At 43.9% G+C, this 12628-nt stretch overlaps 1 protein-coding gene across 5 annotated transcripts in view; it reads left to right on the top strand.

Annotated features, from left to right (window-relative positions):
- Nucleotides 1–12628, top strand: part of dab2ipb (DAB2 interacting protein b) — a gene marked incomplete at its 5' end in the record, with an annotated part of 91126 nt that overhangs the window by 66651 nt on the left and 11847 nt on the right. For all 5 annotated transcript variants that reach the window (XM_083983268.1, XM_083983267.1, XM_083983266.1 and 2 more), the window contains 6 exons: nucleotides 4657–4801; nucleotides 6382–6526; nucleotides 7346–7582; nucleotides 7686–7887; nucleotides 8647–8834; nucleotides 11675–12608. In XM_083983268.1, the coding sequence (XP_083839394.1) occupies nucleotides 4657–4801; nucleotides 6382–6526; nucleotides 7346–7582; nucleotides 7686–7887; nucleotides 8647–8834; nucleotides 11675–12608 (1851 nt within the window). The remainder of the gene's footprint in view (nucleotides 1–4656; nucleotides 4802–6381; nucleotides 6527–7345; nucleotides 7583–7685; nucleotides 7888–8646; nucleotides 8835–11674; nucleotides 12609–12628) is intronic.

Below are 12628 nucleotides of genomic sequence, written 5' to 3'. Positions count from 1 at the left end.
ATGTGAGTGCTCCACACACACACACACACATGACTGTGTCTGGTGTTGATGAGATTGTTGTGTGTACAGCAGCGCAAAACTGACATGACTTTATGAGTTTTTACTGGCAAGTAACCCCATCTACAGGGAACTTCATCATTTTCAACAGGGCTGTCTTCTATTTATTAGATCTGATCAGCCATGCTGCACCGTCCACCCTCCACCCTCCACCCCGACCCTATCTTCATACAGTATTACCCTCCTTTCTCTGTGGTGGTGGTGGGGGTGTTGGGCTTTTTTCTTTCTTTTTTTTTTTTTTGAGGCATGGTTTGGCTGATGAGATGTGGCAGCGATACAGAGAGTGTTCTACTTCTCCTTATTAGCACTGTAGCAGAGAGAGGGAGGGCCGGCGGTGGCGGTGGGGGGGCTGCAGGGTGGAGGGGAGTCGGGGAGTCGGGGAGTAAAAGGCTGATGGATGACAGGAGGGAAAAGGACGGAAGGAGCTGCAGTCTCCTTTTTTAGGTTCGTCATGACTGATCATTTTCCGAGGCTCGGTTCATACGTTTACATTGATTTCCCACCTTTCAGACAGCCACTTGTTTTGACATACTTCAGCATGAGATAAATATCAGTTGAAGAGACTTGAAAGTTATTTGAAGGAGGTCGTTTATTACAGGGAACAGAGTTTTGGCTTTAGTTTTGGGATGATGAGCCACCTACCAAGCTTTTCAGTCACCTTAGCAACACGGCTGTAATTACATCATCTCCTGCTCCCAAAGGGGACGAATCCTCATGACTTCAGTGATCCCATTAGTTTTTTTTTTTTCTTCAGCATCAGCATTTAGTAGAATAATTTGGTTTAACGATTGACATTCCCATCTACCTCTGCTCCACTTTGCGTTCAGTTATAATTGATTCTGTTTGTTCTGTTTCATTTGGTTTATTAATAACAATATGTTGTATTTGTAAAATACCACATGTGGGAATTTGTCAGGGATAGAAAAAACCACAGAGTGAGGAACTTATTTCCCATTTTTTGTCCCTGGTGTTAGCAAAGGACAATAAATTGTGAGTATGCCGAAATTGGCATTTAGCTCGAAGCACCGTTGTGCCGGTGTATAGCTTCAGAGGCAGCAGTGTGGCATCTGAGTCTTAGTCTTGTTAACAAAAGAAACACATTCAGGTCTTCCTCGTTTTGAATTCCTAACCACAAAGCAAATTAGGGGTGTTTGCCTGTGAACCCGAAGAATTTTCCCAATGGTCCTACTTACAACTGAATTAACTTGCTGTTGAAACACAAATTGAAAAAGAAAATAATTAAAGAAATGGTCAGGTCGCAGTTTATTTTAATAGCGTACGGAAATGAGAAGCAGTGAAACCGGCTGCCACTTGGAGAAAAATAATTCAATTTTAAGAGCATATGGTGTGTGTGGTGAAAAATAGTCGACATAAAACGTATTTGCACAAAGATGAAATATGCAAATTGACCAATATAGTCCATGTTATTTCTTTATATCCGTGTGCAGTAGTTAAGTTCAAAACACTCGAACCATAAATCCACCAGTCAGTGAGCACACGGACACACATGGACTGAAATCATCTCCTAGAAGTCGGTCGTCTCATGTTCCACCCCCGTCGTCGCTGCTGTGAGACTTGAACCGTTGGAGGTGGCTGGATCGAATTTTTCTTTAGGCTACCAGCAGGAAATATTCTGTTGTTATTCTGTCCCTCTCCTCTTTTGATGTCTCTCTCTCGCTCCTAGTTTCCCTCCACGCTCTCCGTCCCTCTCCTCTCCTCCTCCATTTCATCTGACTGTCCTCTCTAATCAGGCCTGGATTTGCCTCGCCTCAGTGGCCGCATAAGGAGAGGAGGGAGGGGAGGGGAGCCACAGAGGGGTAGAGGTTAAAGGAAAGATCATAATTGGGATGACATTTCCCCCCCCCCCCCCCCTCTCTCCCTCCCTCCAAAAAGAAAACACACACACACACTTACATACACAGCACCCCTCGTTTAATGATGGGATGGGTGTCCATACACCAAAAAAGGTCAGGTTTCTCCAGGCGTCTGTGTGTTGTTGAGTGTGCCGCTCTCTGCTGCCTGCTTTATTTATAATGACGCATGAACTCTCTTCTCCTGTCAAGTGAGTTCTTTACAATCACTCACAATTAACTTGACGATGATTAATATAATGTTAATAAGATTACTTTACAGATTATGTTATATAGATTAGTATCAAATAGCTAAACCAATAAGCTAAACTGGACTCAGGAGTATAGATCCACAGCGCCCGCCCATGGCGTCCGCCCCCTCTGGACTCTGACTCAGCCACTTCAGGACTTTAATATTGTGTGCAGTTTTTTCTGCTGGGGTAGGTTTTCCCTTTCCCTCTCTGTATACATTATACCTGCATCCATACTGTATCACCCTCAACCCTCAGAGAGAAGTCAGCTCAGGTCAGATGCAGAAAAGCATCATCACCCATAGCACGTTGTCGCCTCTGCTGCCGCCGCCGCCGCCGCCACCGCCATGTGTCACACTTGGCCTCGTCACATCAGCTGACTTCACAGTAATCCCACCTGCCTTCCTGCAAACTGTAGCCGAGAGGTCATGTCAGGGTTTCATTCAACCATGACTGTCTTTCTCATATGTTGTGTGATGCAGGATGCGGCGGCAGCAGCAGCAGCAGCAGCGGCGTTACAGGAGATTTAATGTGAATGTGAATGTCTATTTATATATCTGCCAAAGGGGAAAGCGTCTCAGACTTGGTCACCTCTGTATATTTAATATAATATTATAACCAAAAAGGTTTCTTTGAATGCACCTCAGCATTATGATTGGCTCCCTGTGGTCTGTCTTTGATTAGCCAGTTAACAGGTTTCTGCTGTAGCTATAGAAACCAGCAGAGTGTCTGTGTTGCTTTGCTTTTTTTTTTTTTTTTTTTTTTTTTTTTGCTTTTGCCGCCACCTCTTGTTCCTTAAAGCGCTCCACTCGGTCTCCTTTTTCCTTCCCCCTGTCTGTTTCTCTCCATACATCTGTCACTTGCCTCTCTTCTCCCTCGCTGCTGCGCCGGTTCCCCTAGTTTAACAAGCTGCCAGGGGACTTACATGAGAGTACACCTACAAATTTGTTGAAGGGATATAAACGAGGGATGATTCATCCCCAGATGGCTGCGGCGCCATCTCTTCTTTTCAGACTTTGAATTTTGGAAACTTTTATACCTCTCTCCACCTGTTGTTTTTCTCCACCTGATTAATAGTAGCTACATATAGCCTATAGCTATAGCTCTTATGGCTATCAGCTCTAAGACAAACAAGTACTGTATAAACGTTTAGTCAAAGTAATTCATGCTGCTAATTTAGGGGGGAAAAAGCACATTAAAAATGGATCGCTGTTTTAAAGTGGTGATAAGTTGTGGTTATGGTGATCATCTACATCCACATTTCATCAGTTGCCCTCCATTGTTTGCTCTTCTCGTTTGTTTTCATTCACTCATTGTATGATGAAACTGAAATCAGTCTTTGGGCCTTTGAATGAAAGCTAAAGAAAATGTTAGCTGCTGCTGTTTTGTGGAAAAACACGAGTCCTGTCACTGTTTTTTCGACTGCTCAGTCGTGAACATGATGTTTCTCTCCTCCGTCGCCGGGTCTCAGCCGTCTCAGCTCGTGGATTTGTCAAACTTGAAAGCCTGACGTGAATAGAGCTGTTTTGTTTCCCTTCATTTTCATTGCGCTGACACAATTATATCTTTGTGCTTGTTCATTGGTCTTTAAAAATGTGTTTTGAAAACCTGTCACGTTGTGGAAGCGCAGTGCATTGAGAGACACTCCTGTTTTTCCTGTTTGACACACAGCACAGGTGCAGCCGAGTAGCGATACTCAGTCTGAATCACGTCGTCCACCTGTCTCTTGACTCGATGATGACGGTGACGCTAATGAGCTGCACTGCTAGCAGAAAACAGACAGAGTAGTCAGAATGATTGTTTTATTAATATTGATGTTAAAGCTGCTATAATTGTCATATTCATATAGAATTGATCAAATTAGATCAGTGACAAACACACAGGTAATTATAACAATGATGGTCGGATTTTCAGACAGTTAGCAATAGCAACTAGCCGTCGGTGAATGTAATGGAGCAGTTAGCGGCTAAAGAGCTACCTATTTTTCTGAGGAGTTGATTGAGCAAAAACTGAAGATAGAAGTAGAATTAATATAGTAAATTAGCTGCTACTATAACTCAATATCTTTGCCTTTTCTGCAATAAATGTATTTATACTTATATTGTATTTATATTTATATTTATTATACTTATATTCAGCAGCCAACTTGTCATGAACTTGTCTCCAAGTGGGTGATGATCTGAGTGCGGTATCTTCTGTCTGAATAAGCATGTGAATTTGAATGTGATTTTATTATTTCTGTTTTGTTTACATCTTGTTTTCACTGCTCCCAAATAGTCAAAACAAATCCAGACTTGTATTATCTTGCATTGATTTTTTTTTTTCTTTCACCACCAACTCTCTCCCAAGGATATGCATCATATTTTATGGTCGTTAAAATGAATTTCCTGCATCGTACTGTTTTATTTCACGTCTTTTATCAATGTATTCTTTAACTGTCTACTGTGGAGTCTTAAAGTCTGACCCCTGTCCTCGTCCTGTTTCTGTGTTTTCCGCAGGACTTTCTCACAGACCTGATGATGTCAGAGGTGGACCGCTGTGGGGAGAACGAGCACCTCATCTTCAGAGAGAACACGTTAGCCACAAAGGCCATAGAGGAATACCTCAAACTGGTGGGACAGAAGTACCTGCAGGACGCCCTGGGTGAGTCCAGCTCCGTCCTCCCACCTAACTCTTTTCATATTCATGTCCGTCATTTTGTATTTGTCCATGTCTATATTATTCATTTTAGTCTTTGGCTTATTCTCGTTCTATGTGTCAGTCACTCCTACATCGTCTGCAGGCCGCTGGGGAACAAAAACAAGAACGACATTTATTATTATTTATTTGTCCACCTTTTGCTCCCAACGTATCTTTTCATTGCTCCCTCTCCTCTTCACTCTCACTCACCTCTGAGCTCAGCGGCTCGCTCACTCTGGAGGTAGTTAACTTACCTCGGGCATCAGTTAATTAAATGTAGTGGATATAGTCAACCTTTCTCTCCAAGAATCATTCTGACAAGACAAGACAACAACAGCAACTCTTCTGTCATCTCCGGGCTTTTTCTTTTTTCTTTTTTGTTGCTCTGGAGGCTGATAATGAACACAACACAACTCATACTCTGACCCAACGGCTTCACCTGCGGTTGAACCTCGTAGCTAAATTGGATAAATTGAAGCGGGGTTAATTAAGATACTGTATTGTGCTGCATGTGAATGCTAACATGCAGGAGGTCTAATTTATATATACTCTTAATATTTATATTTAAAGCAAAGCAAATAGTTGAAATACAGCTTTATCTGGTTGTGACAGACAGAGCAGTGTGTTTGTCTGACTGCAGTCCTAACAATACGCACTGTTCTGTTCTCCTTGCCTGAATCAGAAAAGTACACAGCAGTAGTTTAATCTCCAAATGACACACATCCTTCTTGGCACTCACCACCTGTATGCTGCTAATATTAATGCTCTGCGTGTGTTTATGTTTTTCCGTGTGTGTGTGTGTGTGTGCGTCTCTCTCTCTCTCTCTCTCTCTTGCTCTTTCTTGCTCTTTCTCGTTCTGGCTGTGTTTGCAAATAGAAATACTGCCTGATTCCTCCTCTGTCCCTCTCAGGGTTGATGCAGAAAAAAATATAGAGGGCTGGTGAATTATGCATTGTTGTTTTCACGACTGGGGCGACACAAGGACAGCCAAGCCTCTCTGTAGTCCCCCTGCACTCCTGTTCCCCCTTTCCAATGATATTGATTAGAGTGGAACAATAATCTCAGATCAATGCCAAGCTAAACACGGGCTCCTTTTACCGGCTGTTGTTGACTCACTGAGATCATAGAAAACTCTTTCATCCAAATGAAGGTAACAAAAGGGGGACGTAGTTATTTTTACCACCGTTTTTCTGAGTGTAACTTTATTTGGTTTCCATATTTTTGTCCCAGTGTTTGTTTTCAAAGGTCAAACTCAAGAGTTTTGAAAAATAACTTCCTTTTTTTAGTTTATAGTTTGGCCCTAACTACAGTCTCTGACAGTATCACACTGTTCCCAGCGGTTTTGACATCACATTGTTCCTCTGTCCCACATCAGCATGACTTTACAACCATATCAAACCATTAATACAAACAAGAAAAAGGAACTATCACACTTCCCTTTGTGTGTTTTTCTAGTCTCACACACACACACATCAGGAAATAGATCCACAAAAAGCTGTTCCTTAATTTCTGACTTCTTGTTCTGTTTTCTTTTTCCCCCTCAGGTGAGTTCATCAAAGCTCTGTATGAATCAGATGAGAACTGTGAGGTGGATCCGTCCAAGTGTTCGTCAGGCGACCTGCCAGAACACCAGAGTAACCTGAAGATGTGCTGCGAGCTGGCCTTCTGCAAAATCATCAACTCGTACTGGTGAATAATACTGGAACACAACTTTGAGCTTTGTTAAAATGCACTCTGTGTGCTCACAGGGCCGTAAACAGTTTGTGTACTCGTCAAGGCCAGGTAGTGTCAGGTAGCTCAGTGTAGCTCTTAACGGTAAACAGACATCAACACAGTTGGTTTTCGTTCTGCTGGACAGCACAAAAATAATTTATAGCATCACAATCTTATTTTCTGTGTTGTCGATCACATATAAAACATGGAAATTACATTTCATTATCATGTTATCGTTGCACAGTCCACATGCATTTAACTTTTACCCATTTTATCTGATTCACATAGCACAGCATGAATTGCAGTAACCTTCTTCTACAGTAGATAACTTTGGTTTGTGTAAAAACTATTTCTCTAAAGCCCAGTGCTCCAAAGTGACTGTATCAAAACTATTTGGACTTGTGACCCATACAAACCAATATTTGACCCATTTTTGTGTTAAAGGCAGAAACCTTATATAATTTATATGTTCATTATTTTTTGAGTGGTTAATCCAACCATCCCTTCACCAGTCCATAGAAGCAATTCTAGGCCTTAGCATCCCTACTGGGTTTTTATTTGTATCATCCATAGTTGACATTGAAATGTGTCTTATATTGCACTTTATTTGGTATTAAAAATGTTTTTAAAAGTCCTGAATGTAACTTTGTGTACTCTGCAGAAAAAGTTGAGGAATATTTGTTGAGTTGTTTTTCCTCCTCTACACCATCACACTCCTTATCAGTCAAAGATAAGCCTTGGTTCTCCCTCAAAAATAAACTAAACCTCTTTTTTTTTTTTTTTTATTCTCCACAGTGTTTTTCCACGAGAACTGAAAGAGGTCTTTGCGTCGTGGCGGCAGGAATGCAGCAACCGGGGCCGACCGGACATCAGCGAGCGTTTAATCAGCGCGTCTCTGTTCCTGCGGTTCCTCTGTCCGGCCATCATGTCCCCGTCGCTCTTCAACCTGATGCAGGAGTATCCCGACGACCGCACGGCACGCACACTCACCCTCATCGCTAAAGTCACCCAAAACCTGGCCAACTTCACCAAGTGAGTTTGTGTTCACTGAGGTCTTTTGTGAAGAATAGGAATAGGAATTTCAAAAAACGTGAACTCCTCTCACCTGTTCCCCTGTTTGTCCCTGTGCCGTCAGATTTGGTAACAAGGAGGAGTACATGTCTTTCATGAACCAGTTCTTGGAGCACGAGTGGACCAACATGCAGCGCTTCTTGCTTGAAATCTCGAATCCAGAGACAATCTCCAACACGGCGGGCTTCGAAGGGTACATCGACCTCGGCAGGGAACTCTCCACGCTGCACTCCCTCCTCTCTGAGGTGGTGTCCCAGATGGACCAGGTACTGAACATACTGCATTATAATTATGCTTTTATACCTTTTTGTTATAGTAATTGTTTCTTACATGTGGAGTTTTGTGTGACCCTGACATTGTACAAACAGTATGTAGCTGATTTGGAACAATTATATTCAAAACTTCATTTATATTCATATATATTCTGCAGCTTTATATATGTTTTGATTTGATAAAGGAGAGAGTCCAACTAGTAACGGAGATCTCTGTTACTAGTGTCGCATGTTCAGGTTGAGCTGAATGAACATGATTTGCGTCGTGCATAGACCACATCAGGATGTTTATCATACATGAAATCTATAATTCATCATTGCATTACATAAACAGCACACAAGAGGAGAACACTGAGGCCTCACAGGCTGGATGAAGCATATTAATGGATTTACAAGGACGTGCACATTAGCTCTGGTAGCAGATGGGAAGCTTGTAATAATTAGATAAAGGGCAGGTTTTTTTTCAATAGAGCATCTAGTTCTCTGAACCCTTATCTTTCAATAATTCAGAAATCACAGTGAGTCTGCCTGATACTTCAGTCCATCAGACCAGGCAGCCTATTTCATTATTTAGTGTTTTCTGAATAAGAGAGTTGATTGCATGGCATAGGGAAAATATCTTGGTCTAAAAAATATGCAAATATCAAATTCAATCAAATTGCACTTAAATGAAATCCAATTAATGCCCCAACTGAAGTGGTCCAGAGTAATATTTAATTTGGCTTAAACTTAATTGTGTCTCTGGCTTCACAGAGTGCCGCCTCTAAGCTGGGTCCTCTGCCCAGGATCCTGCGGGAGGTGAACACCGCTCTGGCCAACCCGTCGAGCGTCCAGATGACACCTGGACAGTCCTCAGAGCACATGGTCTCGTCTCCCGCCGAGGCGAGCTGCAGCATCTCCACCGGCCTGCAGAAGATGGTCATAGACAACGAGCTTTCAGGGTAAGAGAGGTTTCAGATCTCAGCTGGAGCAGAATCGGGGATTATTCATTCATGCAGATGGCCCTGTTTTCTGTGTTCTTCCTGAATCATGAATATAGAGTTGGACGACAATTAGATGGAGTGTGTGAAATATGAGCCGTTTGGTTTCAGATCATTTAATCATCACCAAGGACACCGTGAAAACTTCCGATTTTCTGGGAGTCTCAAAGATTAAACTTATTATTTTCTATTTATCTTAGCTGTTAGTGTGTGGGAAATTTTAAAACGAGAAGCAAATAAATGGGAGCTGCTGACATGGATAATGATGTCGGCTATTATACAGGTGGAAACTCTAAATATATCGTTTTTAATACAGTAAAACTCTGCAGATCTTCTCCCAACAAGCCTAATTTAAGTTTTTAAAGTTCAGACAAATAATGGTTTAAATCCATCTGCAAAATATCTTCGCCTCTAATAAGTCTCTAAAATATCCTTTAATCGCTTAAAACAAATAAAACTGGCATGCAAAGATTTAATATCCGACTATTATTCTCTAAACGATATAAACTCCGAAATCTTGGCTCATCCATCATCATTAAATCCTAGTTGCCTATTCCAAACATGGAGGACACCTTTGCCTCTGCAGTCTGCACACATAGCCGTGCTCGTTTACTGTATTTTGTCATTTACTTATTCCAAAGTCATTGTGTTACCGTGCAGGGTGTTTTTGCCGTTGCAGCATGTATGTAATGACTGGCTGAGGTTTGAAAGTGATTTAGAGATAGAGGCTAATCACAGAACAGGTTGGTATGAGGAAACAGATTTCAACACAGACATACTGTACAGTATCGCACTGGGCCTCCCAACTGTAAAGCCAACACTGATAATATACAGTACACCCGCTGTCCTTCAAAGGCGGCCGGCGTGTTTTCTTTCACCATCAGTGTTAATGTTTGTCAGGTGAGGCCATGACACGATCACAGTGTCACCCCTGTTTGTTTACATCAAGCCGGATGAAACCTCATGTGCTCTCCTGCGGATGAATACGCACTCAGACAGCCCCTTATCTCACTTATCTCCTGTCCTCTCGCCGCCTGGCAGCACAATGGCAAGGTGAAACTCAGAAAAGATTAACATGAAGGCCCCCGGTGGACCAAAAAAAGAAGCAAGAGAGATAGATATGAATAACAGCCAGACAAAAAAAAGCCACGCCAGCGAACGCACCACGACCTCCCCACCCACCCACATGCAGGCAGGTGGATGAGAGCCGACAGAATATAACAGGAGGATGAGACAAAAGGAGAAACAGGAAGAGAGTCAGACAGCTGGCATCATTAAACTCATCAGGGGCTCAGGATCAATAGAACTAATTAGGTGATGTCGCTGTATGACCTGATGTCAGAGCCTCTTCACTTCATCACAATAACTGCGCACATATTGGCCAAGGTGTGTGTGTGTGGTGTCCACATCAGCAAGCCGTAAGACTGAAATGGCATTCGAATGAGCTCGCCATTCTCACCTAATTGCTTCTCATCCACTAACCAGTGACACGAAAAGCCGGAGAAAGATAGAGAGAGAGAGAGAAAAAAAAAAAAAAAAGGAGACGGTGCCAAGATTGGAAAAAAGGGGAATAAATTGAGCAGAATGAAGAGGAGAAAGAAGTTAAAGGAGGAGGGAAGGGTAATGGAACAGAGGGAGAAGGACACTGAAGGAGGGAGGAGATGAGCGTGACGTGAATGATTGAGATGATTGGGAGACGAAAACGTTATTGGAAGATCAGCAAACGCCGCTCTTACTTACCTCTTGTGCTGCAGTGACGATCAGAAGTTGAAGTGAAATTGGACTAGTAGTGTTTGCAGTGGAAGTAAGAGGGAGTCGCGCTGGTTATGTCAGTGTCTGGCGAATGATTGATGTCTTTACCTAGCAAGTTTTTTCATTTCAATTTTGACACCCAAAGATCGTGGTATCACATTAATGTAAACGTAATAGACTGGTGGCTCTGTTTCACTTTATTGCATTTGAGTACTGTCCTCCGTAGAGCAGGTTAAGTCTTTGAAAATGAAATGTCAAATGCTGTCTTCATTTTCCCTTTTCAAATTGCATGTACATTTTAATTGCGACTTTTGCTCGCACGCACGAATGCAAACTGTACAGCAGGAAACCAGTTTGAATATTAAATGTCAAACAGCTTTTCCCCGTTTCATTTTAATATCTCAACAACACGCAGTTACCAGTATGTGAAAATTAAAATGCAAATTACATCATTGCATTTTCATTATTTAATCTTTTTTTTACTCACATATGTGTAAAACTGTTGAAAGTGATAATAAAGCTAATGTGGAATTAATTTAATTTATAGTCCCCTATAGGCTTCCATAGATTAAGAGTTTCAATTAAAGGGGAACTATGCAAGTCCAGTCTCTTCTCTTTTCTTCTGTTTTGCTAACCTTCCTCTCGGTCACGTGCATTTGTTTACAACGAAGCTGACGAGAAATCAATCAATAGAGCTGTATTTAATGTAATATGTATGTCATATACAATGTTTCAACATGTATTTTTGTGTAGTTTAATCTGTCATAAACAAGATATTACCAGTTACGGGGCGCATTTGTGTCCCCGTGCACAGAGACGAGAGCTGGCAAAGTTGGTTTTCAGCCAAGAAACACTAAGAGGAAGGCAGAGAGTCTCCATTCTCCCTGTAACAAGTTACAAGTTATTTATTTAACCAATTACTCCTAAGCTGTTTTTAATTAAGGTAAAAATGTAGCAGAGTTAAGGTGAAAATCCTGCATAGTTCCTCTTTAATCTGTGATCAATGAGTGATTGTAACATGGATACTTCTCGGGCTGTCTCTCTTTCAGATTGGTCGACTTCACCAGGCTACCCTCCCCCACCCCAGAGAACAAGGATCTATTCTTTGTGACCAGGAGCTCAGGGATCCAGCCGTCCCCGGCGCGCAGCTCGAGCTACTCCGAGACCAACGAGCCGGACCTGGGCATGGCCAACGGCAGCAAGAGTCTGTCCATGGTCGACCTGCAGGACCCCCGCAGCCTGGAGGGCGGCGGCCCCTGCCCGGGCCCCGGTACCTCAGACTCCCTGGGCGACGGCCCGGCCTCTGGCGGCAGCGCCTGGTCGGCCAGAGTTCCGCAGGGCAACAACATCCTCGGAGGTCCGACCCTGAGGCGGCCGGGCCAGACCCCGACCACGCCGGGCGTCGCCGCCGCCGACAGCAGCAGCACCCCGGGTCGACCCGCGCAGCTCCTCGCCCCGCTCTCCTTCCAGAACCCGGTTTACCAGATGGCGGCCTGCCTGCCCGTGTCCCCGCGCGGCATGACCGACTCGGGCTCCGAGTGCCACAGTTCTGTCAGTTCCCATAGCAACAACGAGGACGGAGGACCAGCAGGAGGGAAGCACACCTTCTTGAATCACGGTGGAGGAGGAGGCGGTGGAGGAGGAGGAGGAGGAGGGGGGAGCAGCGGAGACGAGTACACCAGGCGTTCGGGCGAGTTCAACCGGCGACAGCTCTCCCTGACGGAAACGCCCCACCAGCCCGCCGTCCCCCGACAGAACAGCGCCGGCCCCCAGCGGAGGATAGACCAGCCGCCGCCTCAGAGCATCACCCGCGGCCGCACGCCTCCCAACCTGCTCAACAGCGGCCCCTACCCCCGGCCCTCCTCCGGCAGCATGATGACGTCGTCCCCCGACTGGCCCGGCAGCGGGGCGCGGCTACGGCAGCAGTCCTCCTCCTCCAAAGGCGACAGCCCCGAGACCAAGCAGAGGGCTCAGCACAAACAGGTACGAGGACTCGAACTGGA

This window comes from Trachurus trachurus (genome assembly GCF_905171665.1).
Source record: "Trachurus trachurus genome assembly, chromosome: 12".
NCBI lineage: Eukaryota > Metazoa > Chordata > Actinopteri > Carangiformes > Carangidae > Trachurus > Trachurus trachurus.
This window is presented reverse-complemented; position numbering and strand designations above follow the sequence as displayed.